The sequence below is a fragment of the Arachis hypogaea genome, chromosome 3, assembly GCF_003086295.3.
Source record: "Arachis hypogaea cultivar Tifrunner chromosome 3, arahy.Tifrunner.gnm2.J5K5, whole genome shotgun sequence".
NCBI lineage: Eukaryota > Viridiplantae > Streptophyta > Magnoliopsida > Fabales > Fabaceae > Arachis > Arachis hypogaea.
Window position 1 is genome coordinate 97840863 of NC_092038.1, and position 22791 is coordinate 97863653.

The 22791-nt window shown below is 37.0% G+C and overlaps 1 protein-coding gene across 1 annotated transcript; it reads right to left on the minus strand.

The window, feature by feature from the left end:
• Positions 1-4393: 4393 nt before the first annotated feature.
• Positions 4394-9241, minus strand: LOC112790781 (dynamin-related protein 5A). Its single transcript, XM_025833336.3, has 16 exons — positions 8760-9241; positions 8603-8666; positions 8405-8512; positions 8191-8292; positions 7993-8043; positions 7843-7904; positions 7425-7515; positions 7260-7324; positions 6688-6882; positions 6457-6576; positions 6192-6262; positions 5826-6051; positions 5436-5486; positions 5076-5304; positions 4831-4970; positions 4394-4725 (listed from the first exon to the last, which is right to left on the minus strand). The coding sequence occupies exons 1-16, from the start codon at positions 8886-8888 to the stop codon at positions 4597-4599; spliced, it is 1833 nt and encodes a 610-aa protein (XP_025689121.1). The 5' UTR covers positions 8889-9241; the 3' UTR covers positions 4394-4596.
• Positions 9242-22791: the final 13550 nt, after the last annotated feature.

The window sequence follows — 22791 nt, forward strand, 5'->3', positions numbered from 1 at the left end:
GCGAAGATCCTCCCAGCGGCAGCTCTGGCTCAGCGACGCCTCTCTCTCTCTCTCCGCGATAGTGGCGCGGTCCCTTCTCCCTTCCCGGTCTCTCTTTCCTTTGTTTCCTTTTGTTTTTCTGCAGCTGCTGCTGTGTTAATGAGTATATGGGGGAAGGAGATAGCGGTGGGTGGATGGCGGTGGAGATTAAGATTTTGTGTGTGGGTTTTGGAGATTTAGGGTATTGATTTGGGAATTAGAGTTTTTGTAGAGTATTAGTTAAAAACCAAACTTAATCCAATAATAATATCTATAAAAATACTATTTAATTATCAACCTAAAATTTATTTCCGAATAAATATTCTAATTCAATAATTAAAGATAATAAAAATCAATTTTCTTTATAATCATAAAATAAAGTTAAAAATCTAATTATTCAACTTAAAGCATATAAATTTTTTATTATTGTTCAATTACTAAAATTTTAAATCATAAATAAAAATTGCTTAATTTATATATAAAATTTCTTAAAATATAATCTTAATTAAATATAATAAATCATAAATAAATTTATCATTATTTTTTTTTGGAAATCTGGGATCTTACACATGTATCACTCTATCATCATTCCTAATTGTATGTTCATACATGTTAACCACATCCATGTCAAGCCTAATTAGCTTAAGAGCAATACCACCCCCTGTCTTAGACTTCTCCCAGTAAAAGTACTTCCAATGCATATATCTAAGATTCTAAAAACTGGACCGGATCGACCCATTCAACCAGATTAATCGAGAACTGGTCTTTTGATCGGTTCGAATGATGTCTAAAACTATTCTACAAAAAACCAGTAAAAATTGGCTGAACCAAGGATTAACTGTCAAACCGTTTGAATTGGGCCATTTTTTTGGATTACCAGTTCGGATTTATATATATATATATATATATATATATATATATATATATAAATATATATATATATAAATATATATATATATATATTAAAAAAATTCAAAACCCTTTCTCCTTTCTCATACCCCCTTTCTCTTTCTCTCTCTCTCTCTCTCACTCTGTGCTCCCCCAACCTTAAATCCTTCTTTGAACCCAGCCACCATTCTCTTTCGAAGTTCAAACTCACCCACCGCCTTCTTCATCGCCAAAAACTCACGTTCTCACGTCCACAGCTGTCTCACCGCCGCCGTCGCATCTGCTCTAGTTGCCATCCCGACTGCTCAAACTCGTCTCCTCCGTTGCAACGCATTTCATGTTGACACTCCACTCTTCTGTCTCCCTTGTTCTACCGTCGCCATTACTCAAGCTCGTCTCCTTCATCTTGTTCCTCCGTCGCACAGTCCCTGTTCTGCCGCGCTCCAAGGTTAACCAATTTGAGCTTGTTGGGCTCTTCAAAGCTTGGGAGTAAGGTTTATCTTAGTCGTACTTGAACCGGGCAACTTCCACTCGAACTCCAAAATTTAGACTACTGTAAAGATAAACTGGCATAAGAAAATTTCAAGAGGGATGGCCCTCCCTGCTCCAGTTCGCCACGCTCTATCTCATGTGTCCGTCGTGCTCCCTCTCCCTCACTTCTGTGCTCTATGGTGTGAAATTTATTTTTAGTTATTCTTGTTTTCTAAGTTAATTGTTATGTGTCTGAGTTAATTTTCTGAGGTAGTTATTATTGATTGTTAATTTTTTGAGTTTAGTGTGTTCTTGAGTTTGTTATATTCCTTAGCTTTTCTTGTTGACTGTCTCCGATTCTTGTTCTGGTATGACTTGTTCTGGTATGGTTGTTGATATGTTGAGGTGTCTTCTATTCTTGTCCTGATATGGCTGTTGATACGTTGAGGATGGTTGAATTTTTAATAATTTCATTTTATATTTAATTGAACTGATTCAATCACGGTTTGATTCTGGTTAGACCATTAAATCATTGAACTTGTCATTCAACCGGTTTATTGACAGGTTCAGTTCTCCCAACCTTGTATATATCTCAAGTCTTTGAATAACCCCTCCATAAAAAAAGATTCAACATATCGATATTGACTCTGGATATTAATGAGACTTCACCTCCAGTGTATACCAAAATTCCTTTGAATTTCTGCATCCTTTTCCTATGGTGATGCACGAACGTGATGTGACTTGACATCTACGGAATGTGACTTGACATATACGGAGAATATAAAACTCATAATCACTACTAAATCCAGAAAAATTCAATCTTTATAACAATCACTAAGTTGTAACAAAATAAAAACCTAACAGCATTTTCAATCATAATCGGCATAGCAGGAACCAGGAAAGTTGGTATCTTTTGATCCTTTCTCCCTCGATATCTCCAGTGTGTGATCGCCGCTATCGTGGTCTGACTTGCCTTCTTCGAGTAAACTAACAAAGAACCCCTCCAATGTACAATCCAGCAATGTCTTCACTTTACTAACATTGTCTCTCTGTTAGGACTTTCTAACTCTTTCAAAGTGCAAGGTCTTTTACGTGGAACAACAAATTAAGTGAACTTGGCTCTTCGTATTTCAATTCTTTTCATTTTTTAAAATTTAATTTTCTTAATAATTAAATATAAAATTAGATTATTTAATCGGAGTTGGCAACAAAGAAGACATATTACTTACAGTGATAGTGACAGTGCTAGCATAGACTATAGTCTCCCATGTGTGCACTAAAACTAACGACGAAACATGTCGATGGTCAAAATGGTAAATGTGTCCATTGAAATAAATAAATAGAATGCAAGCGTAACTCATCAATAATTTAAGTGTAACTGTGATCAGCATATGAACTTTTAAGTATATTTTTGTCCACTCTTCTATAATTTAAAAAAAATAAAAAAAATCAATCTAAAATTATTTAGAGTAAACTAGATGAACTTTAGTAATAAAATAGCAATAGATGTTGCTAGTTGCAAATCCTAAATTTTGCTAGCAATATGGCAAGATAAACAACACGTCTTAGTATAACATTCATACACAAATAATCAAGACGATAAGTCTTTGACCAATTTAATGTCAGAACATCGTTTTATCTGATTGAACAAGGACCTATTTAATAGTAAAAGTATGACTTTTATTGACTTACTCATCGGTGGATAATTTTTACGCTTAAGTATGTTTTTGGTCATTAATATAAGTTGAAAATTTTTTTCGTTTTTAATATTTTTTATACAAAATCATCTTCAAAGTTTAAAATTAAGTTTTAAAATCGTTCTTTTTATTTAAATATTAAAATTTTGGACCAAATTACCTATAACAAAAATATTATAAAATAAAAAAAATAAAGGAAAGATAGTGTTTCTGCTCTTACGAAGGAGAAAGGAAGAAGAAGAAGAAGGAAAAGGGAAAAAGAAGAAGTTGTCCACGATCTACCTCTGCCTCCGCTTCCGGTGCCATCTTTGTATAATTTTAGTCCCTAAGGTAAGGACGATTTTAAAACTAAGTTAAACCTTAGAGACGATTTTGTATGCAAAAAAAGATTGGGGACGAAAAAAATTTTTAGCCTATACCTTAGAAACCAAAATCGTACTTAACCCTAATTTTTATTTTACCTAATTGAATAAGGACCTATTCAATAGTAACAGTATGATCCTTATTGACCAACTCATCGCTAAGGCTGCGTTTGTTTTCAGTGATAGGACACTGAGACAAGAATACGGAGACATAAAATTGTGTTTAACAGATGAGACATGAATAGAGACATTATGTCTAGGGACACTGAATTAGTATATTTTGTGTCCGTCCCGACAGGAAGAAAGCAGAGATACTAATAAGGGACACAACTTATTTTTAATTTTTTCTTTCATTATTTTTATTAATTTTTTATAATTATATTTTTTTATTATATTTTTTCTCAAATTTTTTAAATGAAAAGATGAGAATAAATTAGATTTTCATAATTTGTTCTAGTTTATCTCTAAACAGAATACAAAAACATAAAATTTTGTGTCTCTGTCCTTTGTATCTTATTCTCAGTGTCTTGTCTTGTTTTATTACAAGTTAATGATAGAAACAATAGAGGACCACATTGTCTCACGAAAAATAGGATCAAAAATTAAAGTAGATGTTATTTTTAAGAAATAACATTTTGTTTCATGAAAATAAATTAGAACATCTTGCATAAAGATTTTTACACTGCCATTTTTGTAATTAATGTTTACACTAATAATTAATTTCAAGCAACATTATAGTAGATTCCCAAACAAATCCAATATAAAATCCACTAAGATAAACTTTTACTAAATTTGGATTTTGAATTTTTTTTAATTACATTTAAAATTTTTTATTTTTAAAAGTTTCAAATGTTCTTTTCTTATGTTATATAATGTTGACTATGTAATATTAACTCACAATGCTTTCTCTTTTGTAATTTATTTACTGAGATGAGTGAAAGCTGGGAAGTTCAAGAATTAACAAGTGAAGAATCTATGTAGATGATATAGGGCGGGAAGACACTCAATAATCTCGCCCAAAAAAATCATTTTCTTTTCTTTCAAGTGAGGCATTTAGGAAAGATGGCAATACAAATATTAGATACAATAACAATAATCTTGACTAAATGAAGAATAAGCGTGAAAATATCCGCCTCTCGTATAACAGTGGATAAAAACATCTACTTAGACCAAGCAACTGCATCTATATCAGCTTGTGCACTCCGGTATAACTCGAGCCTCTTTGCGAGGGCACCACGTCTTTCCATGATCGCAGGATCCTCATTCAACAATGATGACAACCGCTTTTGCTGTAAAACAATATATCATGATCAAATGAAAAACAGCGCAAGAACATTAAAACATAATGTTCAGTAAATAAATGAAAGTATTGGAAAGAAGGATGGATATCTTACATCCATTTTGCCTAGCTCGGTGAAAAAGTGATCAAGTAGGCTTCGTTTTGCTTCCCGCACTTGACAATACACAATAGACTTGGGAATTGAATGCCGCAAGCTTGCACACACCATATTGACATAAGACAAAATTGTTGTTCCTGTTTTTACGGAGACACGGGCACAGTCAGTACTTATATGAATTTCCAACATAATACGAGCTAGGTTGTAATTATGGAATTACAGACTGAATTAGATACTCTTACCAATTCTCCTTAGATATGAATCATTATATCGATCAAAAATTGAGTGGGTAGGATTGCCACCCTTGTCAACATCTTGAGGGAGCTTCCGAAAGAAATCAACTGTCAGATAGCCACACTCCATGTCAACAAGCTGCAGTGTTGCCTTTTTGCTTTCCTCCCTCATTCTCTCTAATGAATCAACAGCCGCACTCCCTACCTCAACTCGGAGACCAGGATATTGCTTCAAGTCCTGTAAGTCAAGCAAGCAACTTATGGAATACGGACTGGTTCAAATATCATAAGTAATATGATACTTATCAAGCACAAATTTAGAGGCAAGAAAACAAAACAAATATTAAATCAACAAAAATTGAAACATACCAATGTCTCACTAACAGCTTTGTGAACCAGGTCTTTCAATAATGAATGAACCTGGATGCATTCAATTCAAAACAACACATCAAAGAGCATGAACAACAAAACCAAACAATAGAGTTTAAAGGGTAAATGAATTGACTATGACAAAAACACAGGATGCAGCAAAGGCAGGACAATACTGAAGTTAAGGCTATGATTTTTCTCATCAAGAGGCTAAGTTGCCAGTTAGAAGTATATGAGAGGAATTCTCTTATGTATTCTTTTTCACCATGTCCTTTTCACAAACAAGGTCTCAAAAAAATGGTTTTGGGTACAAATAAATTCCCCTTGTTTGGAATGACTGGCAGTGAACTTCCAATTGCTCTACGAATGTTCTACCACGATAATACATACCGCATCAACAGCTGCCTCAGCAGGGCCCCTAATAGTAATTAGAGAAGATTCAATAAGTCGACGGTATCCTTGTTCTGGAGCAATAAGATGAGGTTGATACCCATCAGCTTCTGTGATAAGTTTCCTTATATTTTCCATTGAGAGCTGCCTATCAAACTGTAACCTTTTCAAAGCAGCAGGGAGCTGATTGTCAAAGACATTATATATTTTATCACCTCCAGGTCGCCTGTATGAGATTGATAAATTATAGAAGTTAGTACAAAAAACATGAATAAAGCACAAAGATAACTACAAAACGAACAGGTAATGATATGTTATGAAATTCAAAAAATTAAATAGAAAGAAGAAAAAAGAATTAAAACATACACGCCATCAAGATGTTCTTTAAATATTTGATCAAATGAACGGCATATTTCCATGATTGCATACAACTTTCCCTGCATCCAAGTGCCACAGTCATTAGAAAATATCAGTCATCCTCTGGGAAAATGGAGTGTCATGACATCTTGTCATCATAACAACTAGTCAGCTACCAAAGATCAATCCAACAAAAGCAAAGCATGGGACCTATAAAAATAACTATATTGGAATTGATAAGGCAAATCACTTGAACAATGAAGAGCAAGCATACCCCAGCATCAGCTGCAACAGGCTTTCCTAAACGTGTCAATTCAGCTTCAAGTTCAGCAATTGTCTTGTTAATAAGAGATTGAATGCCAGGAATTTTGGACTTGATAACTGTCTCCAAATGCTGGTATAAAAAAGCATTATGATTTAGGCATTAGGGGGCCCTATAACAAGAATCACATTTAACAAAAGCAAAAGAATAGGCCAATGATGATACGTATTGTAATTTTTGTACCTTCGAGAGCATCTTGGCTAGGTGCTCAGAACCCATTCTCTTAGCAAGGTGTTTATACTCAGGGGTACTATTAAAGTACTCACGTTCTCTGCGTCTGGCAGCAATCATATCAACATTCTTGTTTATATCTTGTTGTGATCTATTCACAACACCAATCCAAGGAAACTTCAACCTATAAGCTCTCCCTTCTAAAATCTGTGCAAAAATTATACAGATCAGTACTGAATCAGTAATCAAAACCTTTTAACTTCTTAGAAACTGCTGTCCATTCTTCAGGAGAAGTGAGTGAGACTGACACGAAATTCCACACCTAACACAAGAACTCTAAATTTTTACTCTACATTGTTTGATAAGACTAATTTATCAAACAATTCTCTCAAAATAATAAACAAGTTCAAATAGAACTGAAATCAGGCTCATATTCTCAAAAATATTCAGAATCACTTTCCTAATAATAAGCATCCTTCAGGAAGGAAGTGTCTACTTTCATATTTGATAGATAAATAACCGTACAAAGATGAAAGAATTTCAAATGCTTTTTCAATTTTTCTTTTAAAATATCTTCAACTTACGTCAACTGCATCAGTACCCTTATCCATAAGATCAATCTTTGTCAAAACTCCAATTGTCCTGTCCCCTGAAAAATCAATACAATAAGAATTAGATCAGCAACAGAAAATACATGGAATGCATGCAACACAAAGCACATTAACGCCTACAAAAATAAAATAAAGTACCAGTAGGATCCACTTCGCGGGATATTTTAATTGCATCAGATGTTGCAAGATCTTGATTAGCTGGAGAAATAGCCAAAATTATACAGTTCGGCTGCAAATTAACAACAAATTCAGCACACAACATTTCACACATGGAAAATCTTAGCAAGCATGGAATACCCCCACCCCCCAAAAAAAAAGATAATAAAAAAATAAAATAAAAACCAATCAAAACACATCCTCTGTGATGTTTGAAAGAGCAACTATTAAGTGCAGCAAAACAATATACTGTTAGATTTTTTGCATTATGAACAAACTTTCAGAAGATACTCTATTATCTTATAAATTGTAACATACAATTTAAGGAAAGTTATATGATGTTATTTCCTATCAGAGGATTTAGCAATTGAGTGGAGGGTTTAGCCCGTGAATGAACTACCTTTTCAATGTAGGAGCGAACCATGTTCTCAATGTCTTGCACAATACTATCTGGTTGACCCTCTGTATTTAGAGAAACCATTAGTTAGCATCGTGTTCACCATAAAAGTTTAACAACCCTCAGTGGACATGTCATTGATCATTTGCTTACCTACAGCGACTTTAGTAAGCCCAGGAAGATCAATCAGCGTCAAGTTAACCACTGCAAAGGTCCAAATGGTAAGCCAATGTTTAACATTTCTTTTTGTTGGATAAAAACAACCACCAAGATCCATTCCCCCAAGATAAATAGAAATGTGGGATGAAACAGAATAAAACAAATAAAAGAAAAAGAAACCTAAAGACGCACCATTAGGAGAATATATACTAAGATGAATAGGGACGCTAGAAATTTGTTTGGTTCGTCCTGTCTCTCTATCAGTTTCATCTTGAATCTCCTTTCTCACAGCAGCTACACAAATTACATCACCATTCATTCAAATTCCAAATCACATTACTCTTCATTTATCAGCAAGATAGATAGAAAAGAAGAAGCATATAAGCAGCAAGAAGGGTAAAAGTACCAAAATCAGTAAATCTCTTCCTCGGTAGGTGGAGAAACTCGGCATACTCTCTGCTTCCTTCGTCAATTTTGTGAAGCTGCAACACAAGCGGTCGCCGCGTAACAATCCCTGCACAAAAATTTCCACGCATCAATTCACAATACTCACAACGATAGTAATAGAATAATAAAAATCTAACAGAAATAAAACGAGAATGACCTGATCCACGAGGTAGGAAGTCCTTGCCGACAACGCTCTCCAATACTGAGGACTTTCCAGAGCTCTGAAAGAGGAAGACGAACCAACATTAAGAGTATAAGAACCAGAGTGAATAAGGTACAGATCGAAAGAATAAGAGAGGAATCGGAAGTGAGACCTGGCCACCGACGACGGCGATGGCGGGGAGGGAGTCCCATAGAGTAGGGAGAGCACTGGCTTCGCCGTGGTCACCCAAGGCGGTGCAAGCTCTCTGGATTTTGTTCACCAAAGAGATCAAGCTCTCCATTTATGTTCGGATCGGTTGAGCTTCGGAATAAGGCTTCGGTGGATCGGGATCGGATGTAGCTTCTCCGATCTGGCAGATCGGAGATGTTCCGGTCGGAAGGTGGTTTGTGCTATCGAAGAAGGTAAAGGGAGAAGAGCGCGTTTTCGTGTTGGTGCTCAGTCTATGGAAATTGGAATTTGTTTTGAAAAGGAAGCAACCCAACCCCGACCCTTTTTTAAAACCTCATTTACTGCTTTGGTCACTGTAACTCAACCCCACCGCTAGATGCCTAGATATTCGTTGCATTGTTTTCTCCCCTTTTTTTATTTTTATTTTCTTTTGTTAACTTACGGCAGTCTATTTCTAATTGGCTTACAGATAAAAACAGAGGTAATTTTCTTTTTATAGGTCAAAGAATTCGTCTATTTCATATAAATTGATTTCAGATTATTTAATAGGAAAAATTTAGGAGATCATCAACTTCATTAAATTTTAGTCAGTATATAACTAACAAACAAATTTGAATTATTAGATAAAATTTTAAACCAATCTCATATCTTTAAAATTATTATTAATAACTGTTTAATAGCTACAAATTATAAAAATTACTAACTCCTAACACTCTTCTATTTAATATATGGAGTGAATATCACAAATTCTGAGTATCCCGTTGTTACAAGGTTAAAGAAATTTCAAATTAATTTGGTGTTAGTTACTTTCTAACTCTACTTTTAAGTGAAAGCAGTACTAGACCACTACTAGCTTTGTGCATGCACTTTTTATGACCGTTACATGTTTTATCATGGATGATCATCACGAGGTTATTAGACCATCTTAAAAAACTTTACATTAGTTTTTGCATTATAAATAGTAAATAAGAATTTAAATTATTTCTTTTGTTATTAAAAAAATTAATTTTAATTTTTATTATAATCTTACTTAATAAATTAATTAAAATAATTAAAATTATATTAATTATTATTTTTTTATAATAATATTATTTAAAAGGTAAAAAATCATAATAAACCAACTGACTCTAAAAATTATGTAAATAAGCCAAAGCAAAAATCGTTTCAGTAATAAGTCAGATCGGATTTTTATATAATTCGAACCAGGTTAGTTCGAACTGTAATTGTGAGTAAATCGAACTAGGAGAGTTCGAATTAGCTGTTTTGGGTTGGTAATAAATCGAACCAGCATGGTTCGAATTAAGAATGAATGTAATTCGAACCAGGTTGGTTCGAATTATAGAGAGAGACGCTTCTGGTGTAATTCGAACCGGGCTGGTTCGAATTACACAAATCATAGTTCGAACCAGACCGGTTCGAATTAGTTTGAGACTGAGCTGTATATATATAGTTCCAAACGTGAGTTAGTCTCATTAGAGGGAGTAAGATGGCTAGTGAGGAGAGTTTTGTGGTTTTGGTGCACCACAGAGGATCTGTTAATAGAAAAACTCGTTCCGGAGTAAAGTTCACAGATAAGAATCCTCTATGTATTATCGTAACTTCTACGACGAGTTATGATGACCTTGTTAGCGCTGTACTAATGAAGCTCGGTCTGGAAGGTGCGAAGCGGGTAAAGAAGTTTTTCTATCGCATTCCAGTCACGGTGCTACAGAATACCGTGAAGTATGATTGCTTCACGATTAATAATGATGTGGACTTGCAAGTAATGTTTCTTTGTCGGCGGCAGTTTCCGGAGGTGAGGACACCAGAGTTGTTGGTACGGCTGGTTGATGTGGTATCCAGCTCCGGCGGTTCGAACCGGAATACGAACACTATAGCGAATCCAGCAGGTTCTAGTTCCCGGCCTGCCGTTGCTTCCTCCTCCGTCCCTGTGTATGAACCAGTGGTCCAACCGTCGCCTCCCCATCTTTTGCTGTTGACCTCAATGGCACCGAAGGCGACGAGGTAGTGGAAAGGGAAAATTTGCCGAACGCTTTAGTGGGAGTTGCACCTGTTGGCGTTGGAGACGGTTTTTTGGGTGATGAAGACGAGGATGACGTCGAGCCGGATATGATTGACGATGACAACGCTGATGATATTAGAGCGAATGGGCCTGCATTGGCGGTAGGTGGTTCTAGCTCTGGAACACAGCAGTATCCACCACATTTTTCCTCGTTGGACTTGGACGCCATGAGACATGAGGGGGTTTTAGGGCACGCTGTTGGATTCGGAGCTAGAGATGCGGAAGGGACTGCTGGTCTGACAGAGTTCCAGGTTGGTCAGCAATTCCAGGATAAAGATGAGGCCCTTTTAAGTGTGAAGACTTACAGCATCCGGCGAGGGGTACAGTACAAGGTGGTGGAGTCCGATCACCGCCGGTATGTGGGCAAGTGTTCCGAGTTTGGGAATGGGTGCACATGGTTGATTCGACTGAGTCTCCGGAAGCGCAAGGGCATTTGGGAGGTCAAACGGTACAATGGACCTCACACTTGCCTGGCCACATCCATCTCGAGTGACCACAGGAGTTTGGATTATCATGTGATTTCGGCGTTCATTATGCCAATGGTTAGGGCTGATGCATCCGTGAGCATAAAGGTGCTCCTGAACGCCACGGCAGCGCACTTTGGTTTTAGGTCGACTTACCGGAGGGTTTGGATGGCGAAGCAGAAATCTATTGCCCTCATCTACGGTGACTGGGATGAGTCCTACAACGACCTGCCTAGGTGGGTGTTGGGTGTCCAGCTGACGATGCCTGGTAGTGTTGCGGTCCTTAAGACGAGCCCGGTTCGAGTTGGAGGACAGGTGGACGAGTCTCAAGCGTACTTCCACAGACTTTTCTGGACTTTCCTGCCGTGCATCGAGGCATTCCGTCATTGCAAGCCGCTAGTCAGCATTGACGGCACACATCTGTATGGGAAGTATGGGGGAACGTTGCTCATCGCGATTGCACAGGACGGGAACTCCAACATTCTACCTGTCGCATTCGCACTAGTAGAGGGTGAGAATGCGGAGTCCTGGACATTCTTTCTCTCGCACCTTCGACAGCACGTGACCCCGCAGCTTGGTCTGCTGGTTATATCGGACAGGCACAACGGCATCAAGGCTACGCTTGAGGCCCCTGACGGCGGTTGGTTACCGCCATCTGCGTACCGTGCATTCTGCATACCACACGTAGCGGCTGTTGACGACATGTCTGTTCGCCACTCGGCACATGCACCGGTACAACCAAGCTAGTGCGGCAGAACCCCAGCTGTAGGTACCCAGCTCCTCCAGCCTCGCTACGTACGGAAGCCATCTGATGTAAATCCGGTTCCCTGACTTGTCCGCAAACAGCTGCGTGCCCAACAACATCATGATGTACGCACGGGCATATCGGCGCACAGTGTCATCATCTGCATCCTCAGGGCACTCACCGAAAGTCTCCTGAAACCAGCTACAGTTCACTGCGTACTTTTGAACCTGACTGGGAGGAGGTATAACTCCGAGCAACTCCTGGAACCAGACCCAGGCTGGACGGCCACCCTCGATGTATATATGGAACTCTGACAAGCACCCGCTCACGTAACGGCCGTCCACTGGCAAACCCAGCTGGTATGCCACGTCCTGGAGTGTGATCGTGCACTCTCCGAACGGCATATGGAACGTGTGCGTCTCGGGACGCCATTGCTCCACGAATGCACTGACAAGGGCCTCGTCTAGCCGGAACCATCGGTCGTTCAGCCTTGCAAGATGGTATAGACCTGCCATCTGCAAGTACGGAACGTATCTGTCATCAAGTCGCATGCCCTGCTGCCGCCGCATGCTCCTAATGTATCGCTGGGGCTGTGCACAAAATGAACCGCATAGTTAGAACCAGCATAAAAACCAACCGTAAGCAGCACGATAAATCATCAACAAACCATTCTGCTAAATAAAACCACATACCCTAAACCACTAACATAAACCACTTGCATAAACCACTCGCAAAAACCGCTAACATAAACCACCAACATAAACCACCAACATAAACCACCAACAGAAACCACTAACTTAAACGACTAACATAAACCACTAACATAAACCACTACCCTAAACCACAAATCTAAACCACTAGCATAAACCACTAACTTAAACCGCTAACTTAAACCACTAACATAAACCACCTACATAAACCACCAACATAAACCACTAACATAAACCACCAACAGAAACCACTAACTTAAACCACTAACATAAACCACTAACCTAAACCACTAGCATAAACCACTAACTTAAACCGCTAACTTAAACTACTAACATAAACCACCTACATAAACCACCTACATAAACCACTATCTAACCCACATGCAAAACCACTAAGGCACAAATACCGCTAGAATCAAAAATAGTTCCGTACTAACCTCCTCGTTGATGACCCCGGCTATATGAGCGACTCCGTCCAAGCGATATAACCGTGCCGGATCGTCCCCCATGAGCAGAGTATTCCGTTCAGGTCTTCCTCGGAGAGAATCTGGGTCGTTTTCTCTGAGATTTTGTGGGGTAGGGGGAGGAATAATTGTTCGAATGAGGGTGATTCGAACTCCATATATAGCCGAATCACCCCTAATTCGAACCACCTTGGTTCGAATTATGAAGGAGCACGCCAAGGGTAATTCGAACCAGGTTGGTTCGAATTACATGGGTTGGTTTCGAATGAATAATTCGAGCTAGACCAGTTCGAATTACATGCATCATGAGTTCGAACCACCTTGGTTCGAATTACGTTCAAACTTTCTCTCCCCTAATTCGAACCACCCTGGTTCGATTTACTAAGGTTTGTAGTTCGAACCACCTTGGTTCGAATTACATAAAGATAATGTTTGGCTTATTGCTGAAACGATTTTCGGTTTGGCGTATTTACGTTACACACTTCTTGCCTTGGCTTATTATGGATGATCATCACGAGGTTATTAGACCATCTTAAGAAACTTTACATTAGTTTTTGCATTATAAATAGTAAATAAGAATTAAATTATTTCTTTTGTTATTAAAAAAATTAATTTTAATTTTTATTATAATCTTACTTAATAAATTAATTAAAATAATTAAAATTATATTAATTATTATTTTTTTATAATAATATTATTTAAATTTATAAATTTAAAAATAATTTATTATTAAAAAATATTAATATTAAAAAATTTATAATATAATTAACATTTTTAAATTTGTAACAACTAATTTTATAATATGGTTAGCATTTTAAATTTTATAAATAAGAATAAATAATCTAACCAAAAAATATTTTAAAATGTGTAAAAATTAAATTTTTTTTACGTAAAACAATTTTAATTAATTATAATTTAAATAATTAATTATTTAATATAATTATTTATTTAATTATAATTTAATATAATTATTTATTTTAAAAATAACTTGTCACAGTTATCTTTAGATATCAAAAGTCTCTAAAAAAGAACTCTTTTCTCTCATATTATATGAAGGGACTCACCTTTTCTCCTCTTTTAAGGGATGAAACTGTGTCTTATTAAAAAAAAGTGGGGTTGAAAATTCACCTATTTGGAGTTGCTCTTATAGAAGTAGTACCAGCAACACATCTGCTCTTGTTGCTTGGTGTTAAACTGAATTTCATTCCTTTTTGTGTTTTGGAATGGATATGTCAGATATTTTGTTAATGCCACGTTTTTACTTTTTAGGTAATTTACTTATTTAAATTATTTACGTTCTAAAATTACTTGAATGTCTTAAAACAATTTTTTACTATTTTGTCTTCTCAATTTATATTACCGAGTTTTTATATAAGTTTTAGATTTAGGGATAAATCATAGATAAATGCAATAATTTATGTAATTTGAAGATGAGCATAAATGTTTGTTTGAGCACTATTATTTTTATAAAAAAAAAATTCAATAAAAATAAATTTTTTTATTTTTTAGCATATTTGGCAAATTTTTAGTAATAAAAATAAAAATACTAGAAAAATAAAAAATATATTTTTTGAAAAGTTATAATTTACATTTTTTTTAAAGATTTTTTTTAAAAAAAGATATTTTCATATAATAAATAAACAAAAAAGTACTTTTATATTGTTATATCCAAATATAATTGATAGATAAAAAGATCATTTTATATGAGATATCCAAATATAAAATTACTTTTACTTTTTCATAAGATTTTTTTTAAAAAAATAACTCAAAAAAAGATCTTTTCTTAAAAGTTCATCCGAATAAGCCCTAAATCATGAGGTACATTTGCGTTTTATCGGTTTGAACATAGAGAACTTAATGCATAATTAAATACAACAATTTATAATAAAGAAAACATCAACTGAAAAACCATGGTTAATACCACGATTTACCATGGGACTGCTAGCATTAATGGTCCGTTTTTGTAGGTTTTAATTTTGAACCGTAAACCAGTTGCAATCCTATTATTTATTGTATAAGTTTAATTTTTATTTTTTAATATAATCTACTTTTATATAATAGTATCTATTCATACCCTGACTCAAATGCAATCAAGCCCATAAGAATAAAAGCCCCTTAAATATGGAAAGAGGTTGGACACAAAAAGGGGGATCAGTTCTACTTATTTAAATAAGTATTTACCTTTCTAAATCTCTTATACTATATCTATCTCTCTTAAAAGATAGACTCCAGACTCCCAAGATAAAAGAGAACGGCTATCCAGCTATAAAGGTGGAACTACTAAAAAAGGTGGTTATTTTTCTACTATAAATACATTGACACCCCTCAAGTATGCTAATATTCTAATCTACTAAAAACTTGATCAAAGCCCTTCCTAACTTAAGCATCGGAGTCTGTTGCAAGTACCATCCCCACCTCCTCACGAGGAACTCAGACGATGGCGCTTCTGCACCAAAATAAGTCGATTGCTGCCTCAGAAGGACTCTGGATCTCACGTTTAGACCCAAATCACCATTTTAGGTAACCCTCAGAACATTGGCGTCGTTGCTTGGGACCTTGAGCTCAATCCTTGATAATAGCGGACAATCAATACGAAAACAGTCACACGGCGTCTGAGTTAGAGCCAAAGCCCCACCAGGATGACTTCATGCTAGCACTACCTCCACCTTGAGAGAGAACACATGCCCCTCATAGGGAAGGAACATTGAGAAATCCTCAGCCGCGGCGGATTCAATCAGAGGTCTATCCCGCTCGAAGATGAAGAACCTCCCAATCCAACGAAAATACTAGGGTTAGTTCACGGCCACCGCAGACGATTAGAGCAACTCGAATTGGAAGCTGAACGACAATGGGAAGCAGAATCAAAACTGTGAAGGGAGGTGTGATGATGAACAGAGCTGGAGGAGAAGCTCTTAAGGTTGGTGTCTGATCTTTGAAGACAGAGAAATCGAGCAGATAGGGAGGAAAGCCCCCTTAGGAGGAGATGATCCATTTGTTGAAGAGATCATGCGAGATAGAATTCCCATAAATTTTAAAATTTTCGACATAGATCTCTATGAAAAAACAACCGATTCGATACACCATCTTAACAGCTTCAAAAGTCAGATGTACCTAACCGATATTTCTAATGCTACTTGTTGCAAAGCTTTCCCGATAGCTCTGACTAAAATTTGTTTATATTCCATCCAAAATGCACCATTGTATAAAATTTGATTGTATTGAAAAATAAAAATTAAACATATGCAATAAATAGTAGGATTGCAATTGGTTTCACGTTCATGATTAAAACCTGTCTAAAAACCAACTATTTACTCTAACAACGCCTATGATAAATCGTGCCTTTAACCATGGTTTTATTTGCTGGTTTTCCTTATTATAAAATTTTGTATTCAATTGTATATTAAGTTCTCTTTTTCAAACTCATAAAATTCAAATAAATCCTACAATTTCTGTTTATTTTTGGATTACATAAATCAATACCGAAACCTAAAATTTATATAAAGGTCACGATTTATATATGAAAATTGAAATGACAGTGTCCTGGTTTCAAAAGGCATAAATTCACAACGGATACCTTAAAAAGGTATAAGATAAGGGAAAGGGGAGCCAAGAGACCAGGTATATTTTTTTTCATTACAACTATCCTAAGAGCACTACTGACTTTAGCATCGGAGTGCTTTGCATATTGCTCCACGGTTTGGTGTTGATACGTCCAACTCATATCCAGCTACAGTTATAAACATTTGCACCGTGCCACCATCTATGGGATCCTTGAACGTTTCACACCATGATTGATCACAAGATACAATCAACTATACTACCAAACACTCCTAAAAAGGAAATACTCCACAAAAATGGACATGAAACTAACCCCAATTTCACGGACAAACATCAAGTTCCACCGGGTTTTGAACATCATTAGGATCATAATGCAGGAACTCAACATTTCGTCGGCTTAGGACCAGCAGACTACATCCATACGATGCAGGAAATGCGTCACAAGATGCAAGAGATTGCAAGAAATGCAACACAAGATGCAAAAATAGAATGTAAGCTTGAAGAACGCTCATAATCTCAACAATTCCATTCCCATAGTTGTTTAACTAGAGGGCAACAGGATACTCGAGAGCGAGTAACCCCTGAGATCCTAATTCCTTGGCAATCCAATCTCTCTAATCACAATCAATCTTGCCAATTTCTTGATCTAATTGTCATGAGAAGATGTTAAGTACATATCTCTCATCCATAAGCCACACTAACTCTCAGAATCTCAATTCCTTCTGAATGGTGTTGATCAAGAGTGTAGTGAAGGATAGAGCCCCAGTTCTAATACTCATGATTCCCCTTCTGAGGCTCACACAAGCATTCACAGATTCAAACCCCCTTCCGGAGTGAATGAAACATCAATCAAAACAGAAGATATCCAATAGCTACCCAAACAGATTGAGAAGAAGAAGAAGTTCACTCAATCATGTGAATTATAATAGAGCTCCTCCCCTAATGAAGTGGGGTTAATGGATCATCGCTCTAAGAACAAGTGCAGAAAATTTAAATTGCATAAAAGTAAATTAAGCTCAACATGAACGGGAATATAAAATTGACAGAAAGTAAATTGGCAGAAAGGTAGAAGTGCAAGAAATAGAAATTGCATAAAGGAAACTAAATTCAATACAAGTTGAAATGTAGAATTTGCAGAAAATCAAAGTGTATCTCAACTATGCTAAGCTCTCTGGAGTCTCTAATCCTCCAAGAGAGCTCTCTACTAAAGCCTTCTACCCTACTCTTACTCTTACTGCAGCGTTCCACTACAACTACTCAGCCCCCTAATGAATTGAAACTGATGCCTTTATATAGGTTTCCCTAAATTACAAATTGAAATGAAATTTAAAACAAATTACAATCAAATGAAAATTAAATCTAGATGATCCTTATGGCCTTGATTGAGTGATATGAATGGGCTTGCTTGCTTGAAGTTCAAATAAGCTTGGAATGAAGCTTAATTGAATCAGAATTTGATTCCAGGAGAGCGTAGCGTTCTTTTGGCGAGTGGAGCATTTTTGCACCCACGCGTACGCGTGCTATACGCTTGCCCGTCCCTGGTGTTTTGGTCCATCGACGCGTACGCGTCCCTTGTAGCGCTTGCTTTGAGAGCGTAGCGTTCGCGAAACGAGCGCTCCTTCCACGCGTACGCGTGGATTGTAAAAATGTCATATCCATGCTACACTTCATTCACGCGAATGTGTGCTTCTTAAAAAATGTTACACCAACGCGTATGCGTCGCTGGCGAATTTTCCAGCCTCAATATCGCAGGCGCTCTTGAACGAAGAGTGTATCGCTCGCGCCAAAGAACGCTCTTCTCTTGTTTTAATCATGGGTCACGCTTTTAAAAGCGTAGCCTAAGGTTCCAAAGCGTGCTTAAACTTCAAAGTGTGCCCCAAAATTCCTCTTTTCTTCTTTTGAGGTTAATTGAGCTTAATTTGTGCTTTTTTTGCTTCTTTTTCTACTTATTTCCTACAAAGTTTATCAAATCAAAAGATCAAAGAAATATACTATATAAGCACTAAAATACTCAATAATTAAGCATTAATCATCAATTTCTTGTATTAAAAAGCATAGGAAAACACAACATGATGCGCAGTCATCACATGCCACCTCGATGGCATAATAATAATAAAGAATGGGAAACCAGAAATCCTAGGAATGCTAAGCCCCGTGAGACCCAAGATGCCATGACTCAGGTAATAGTGAATGTAGCGGTAGGTAAGAATGGATTTGCAAAGTCTAGAAATGCGATAAAGAAATATGTTAAGCTTGCAAGTTCCGAAGTATTGAGAGTGCAAATTTTCTGAGTGTTCAATTTACCCCGGAAGATTTCCAACACGCCACGTCAGAAGATGATGAACCTCTGGTAATCATGAATAGGTTGGAAAATGGAATTATCAAAAGGATTTTGGTTGACACGGGAGCATATTCAAATTTGCTTTTCTGAAATGCTTTTGACACACTGGGTCTAACCGATTAGCACCTGAAGCCAAATCTTCCCAGGGTGGTGGGTCTGGGAGACCATTTCATTAAGCCAGATGGAACAATAGACCTTCTCTTTACCTTAGGAGAGGGAACTGACGTTTGGGTGGTGCAAGCTGAATTTGTTGTTTTGAAAGATTCTACAACCTACAATGTGATCCTTAGGAGAATAATGACCAATGACTTTATGCATTTATCTCAACAAAATTTTTAGTTATGATGTATTTGACCTCCGAAGGTCGTGTGGCTACAATCCATGGAGATCACATAGCAGCTGTCAATTGTAATAAAGCAAGTTTAACTTTGCGGGGTAAGGCCAAAAACTCTATGGGAGTACTTTTGATAGATTTGGACTCCTGAATTCGAGAGAAACCTAGGCCAGAACCCAATGGAAACTTGGAGAAATTCCAAATTGGAGAAACTGTAGAGAAGTATACCATAAGGACTACCTTACCCTTTGAAGTTAGAACTTTAGGATCTCCTAAAACATAATGTAGATTTGTTTGCATGGAAACCCTCTGATATGCTGGGAATCGATCTTGAATTTATGTCCCATCAACTTGTGATTGATCCTACGTATAAGTCAATTTCACAAAGACGTAAGAAGATGTCTTAAGACTATGCCAGCGAGGTTAAAAAGCAAGTTCAGGGGCTATTGGATACAGGATTTATTTGGGAACTCACTTATTCAACATGGTTATCTAACATGGTGATGGTTAAAAAGGCTAATGAAAAATGAATGTGTTTAGATTATATCAATTTAAATAAGGCCTGCCCAAAAGATAGTCTTTTTCTTTACCAAATATATATAATTTGATTGATTCTGCATCGGGTTATTGGGTTCTAAGTTTCTTGTATGCATATAGTGGGTACAATCAAATACCAATGCATAAGCCAGATGAGGATAAAATGGCTTTTGTTATATCGGAAGGAAATTATTATTATATTGTAATGCCTTTTAGTTTTAAAATGCAGGGGCTACCTATCAGAGATTAATGGCTAAGATATTCAAAAATCAAATCGGGAAGAATATGAAAGTCTACATCGACGACGTGTTGATCAAGACCAAGTCAAATACGATTTGATTACTGATCTACAAGATACCTTTGTGAGTCTCTGACAACATAGAATGAGGTTGAATCCTGTTAAGTGCGCATTTGGGTTACATAGTCACTCTAAGAGGTATTGAAGCTAACCCTAAGAAATGTTGAGCTATTCTCGATATGGCAAGTCTTCAAAACTTCAAAGAGGTTTAGAGGCTAACAGGTTCTCTAACGGCTTTGTCTAGGTCTCTAGGCGCTTCTACTGAAAAAGCAAAACCTTTTTTCAACTCAATAAAGAAAGGAGTGGCTTTCATGTGTGGTATGTGAAATTGTGATTTACACTTTTCACAACTCCGCATAGTTGACCAGCAAGTGCACTGGGTCGTCCAAGTAATACCTTACGTGAGTAAGGGTCAATCCCACGGAGATTGTCGGCTTGAAGCAAGCTATGGTCATCTTGTAAATCTCAGTCAGGTGGATTCAAATGGTTATGAGGTTTGATAGTAAAAAGAATAATAAAACGTAAAATAAAATAAAGTTACTTATGTAGTTCCTTGGTGAAAATTTCAGATAAGCGTTTGGAGATGCTTTGTTGCTTTTGAACCTCTGCTTTCCTACTGTCCTCATCCAATCATGCGTACTCCCTTCCATGGCAAGTTGTAAGTTGGTGGATCACCATTGTCAATGGCTAACATCCGTCCTCTCAGTGAAAATGGTCCGGCTACGGTTCTCACTACAAGACTAATCATCTGTCGGTTCTCGCTTGTGTCGGAATAAGATCCATTGATCCTTTTGCACACTGTCTGCGCCCAACAGTCGCGAGTTTGAAGCTCGTCACAGTCATCCTCTCCTAGATCCTACTCAGAATACCACAGACAAGGTTTAGACTTTCCGGATCTCAGGAATGCTATCAATTGTTTCTAGCCTATACCACGAATATTCTAATTTCACTTATTTGAATGCTCTGTTGTCAGGAGATGCTAGTCAAACGCATGGATCAGAGACCCAAGAGAATATACTCCAGCTGGCATCCAATGACTACGTTGAACATCATGTAGACCGCTTTGTGGTTGTCAGGCACGCGGATCTTGGCTAAGCGAGTACTGAAGATAGAGGGTGATTGTCACGGGTTAGTCCTTCAGTATGACTTAACTGAATTAAGTACAAGAGTATATCTTGGAGAAGAAGTAGGCGTAAATTGAATGAAAAACCATAGTACTTGCATTAATTCATGAGGAACAGCAGAACTCCTCACCTTAATCTATAAGGTGTAGAAACTCCACCATTGAAAATACATAAGAACACAATGGTCTAGGCATGGCCGAATGGCCAGCCTCCAAAAAAGGGTTCGAAGAGCTCCCAAAAGGTCAAAGACCTCGAATACAATAGTAAAAAGTGCTATTTATACTAAACTAGTAAACTAGGTTTATAGAAAATGAGTAGATAGTGCAGAAATCCACTTTCGGGGCCCACTTGGTGTGTGTTTGGGATGAGCCTTGAAGCTTTCACGTGCATAGGCCATCCTTGGAGTTTAACTCCAGCTTTGGTGCCAGTTCCGGCGTTTTACGCCAGAAAAGGGTCTCTAATGGGTGTTTGGATGCCAGTTTGGGCCATCATATCTCGGGCAAAGTATGGACTATTATACATTGCTGGAAAGCCCAAGATGTCTACTTTCCAACGCAATTGAGAGCAGGCCAATTAGGAGTGCAAGAGGGTCAGAATCCAACAGCATCTGCAGTCCTTTCTCAGCCTCTGAGTCAGATTTTTGCTCAGGTCCCTCAATTTCAGCCAGAAAATACTTGAAATCACAGAGAAACACACAAACTCATAGTAAAGTCCAAAAGTGTGATTTTTTCATAAAAACTAATAAAACTATACTAAAAAGTAACTAAAATATACTAAAAACTACCTAAAAACAATGCCAAAAAACGTATTATCCGCTCATTACAACACCAAACTTAAATTGTTGCTTGTCCCCAAGCAACTAAAAACAAAATAGGATAAAAAGAAGAGAATATACAATAAATCTCAAAATATCAATGAAGCTTAGTTCTAATTAGATGAGCGGGACTCGTAGCTTTTTGCTTCTGAACAGTTTTGGCATCTCACTTTATCCTTTGAAGTTCAGAATGATTGGCATCTATAGGAACTCAGAATTCAGATAGTGTTATTGATTCTCCTAGTTTAGTATGTTGATTCTTGAACACAGCTACTTTATGAGTCTTGGCCGTGACCCTAAGCATTTTGTTTTCTAGTATTACCACCGGATACATAAATGCCACAGACACATAACTGGGTGAACCTTTTCAGATTGTGACTCAGCTTTGCTAGAGTCCCCAGTTAGAGGTGTCCAGAGTAACACACTCTTTTTGCTTTGGATCATGACTCTAACCACTTAGTCTCAAGCTTTTCACTTGGACCTTCATGACACAAGCACATAGGTAGGGACAACTTGATTTAGCCGCTTAGGCCAGGATTTTATTCCTTTGGGCCCTCCTATCCA

Coding starts and splice junctions, on each gene's coding strand:
- LOC112790781 (XM_025833336.3), bottom strand. CDS start 8,888: ATGGAGAGCTTGATCTCTTTGGTGAACAAAATCCAGAGAGCTTGCACC. Junction 8,513..8,602: donor CTTCCTACCTCGTGGATCAG/GTCATTCTCGTT, acceptor ATTTTTGTGCAG/GGATTGTTACGCGGCGACCG. Junction 4,971..5,075: donor TTCATATCTAAGGAGAATTG/GTAAGAGTATCT, acceptor CCGTAAAAACAG/GAACAACAATTTTGTCTTAT.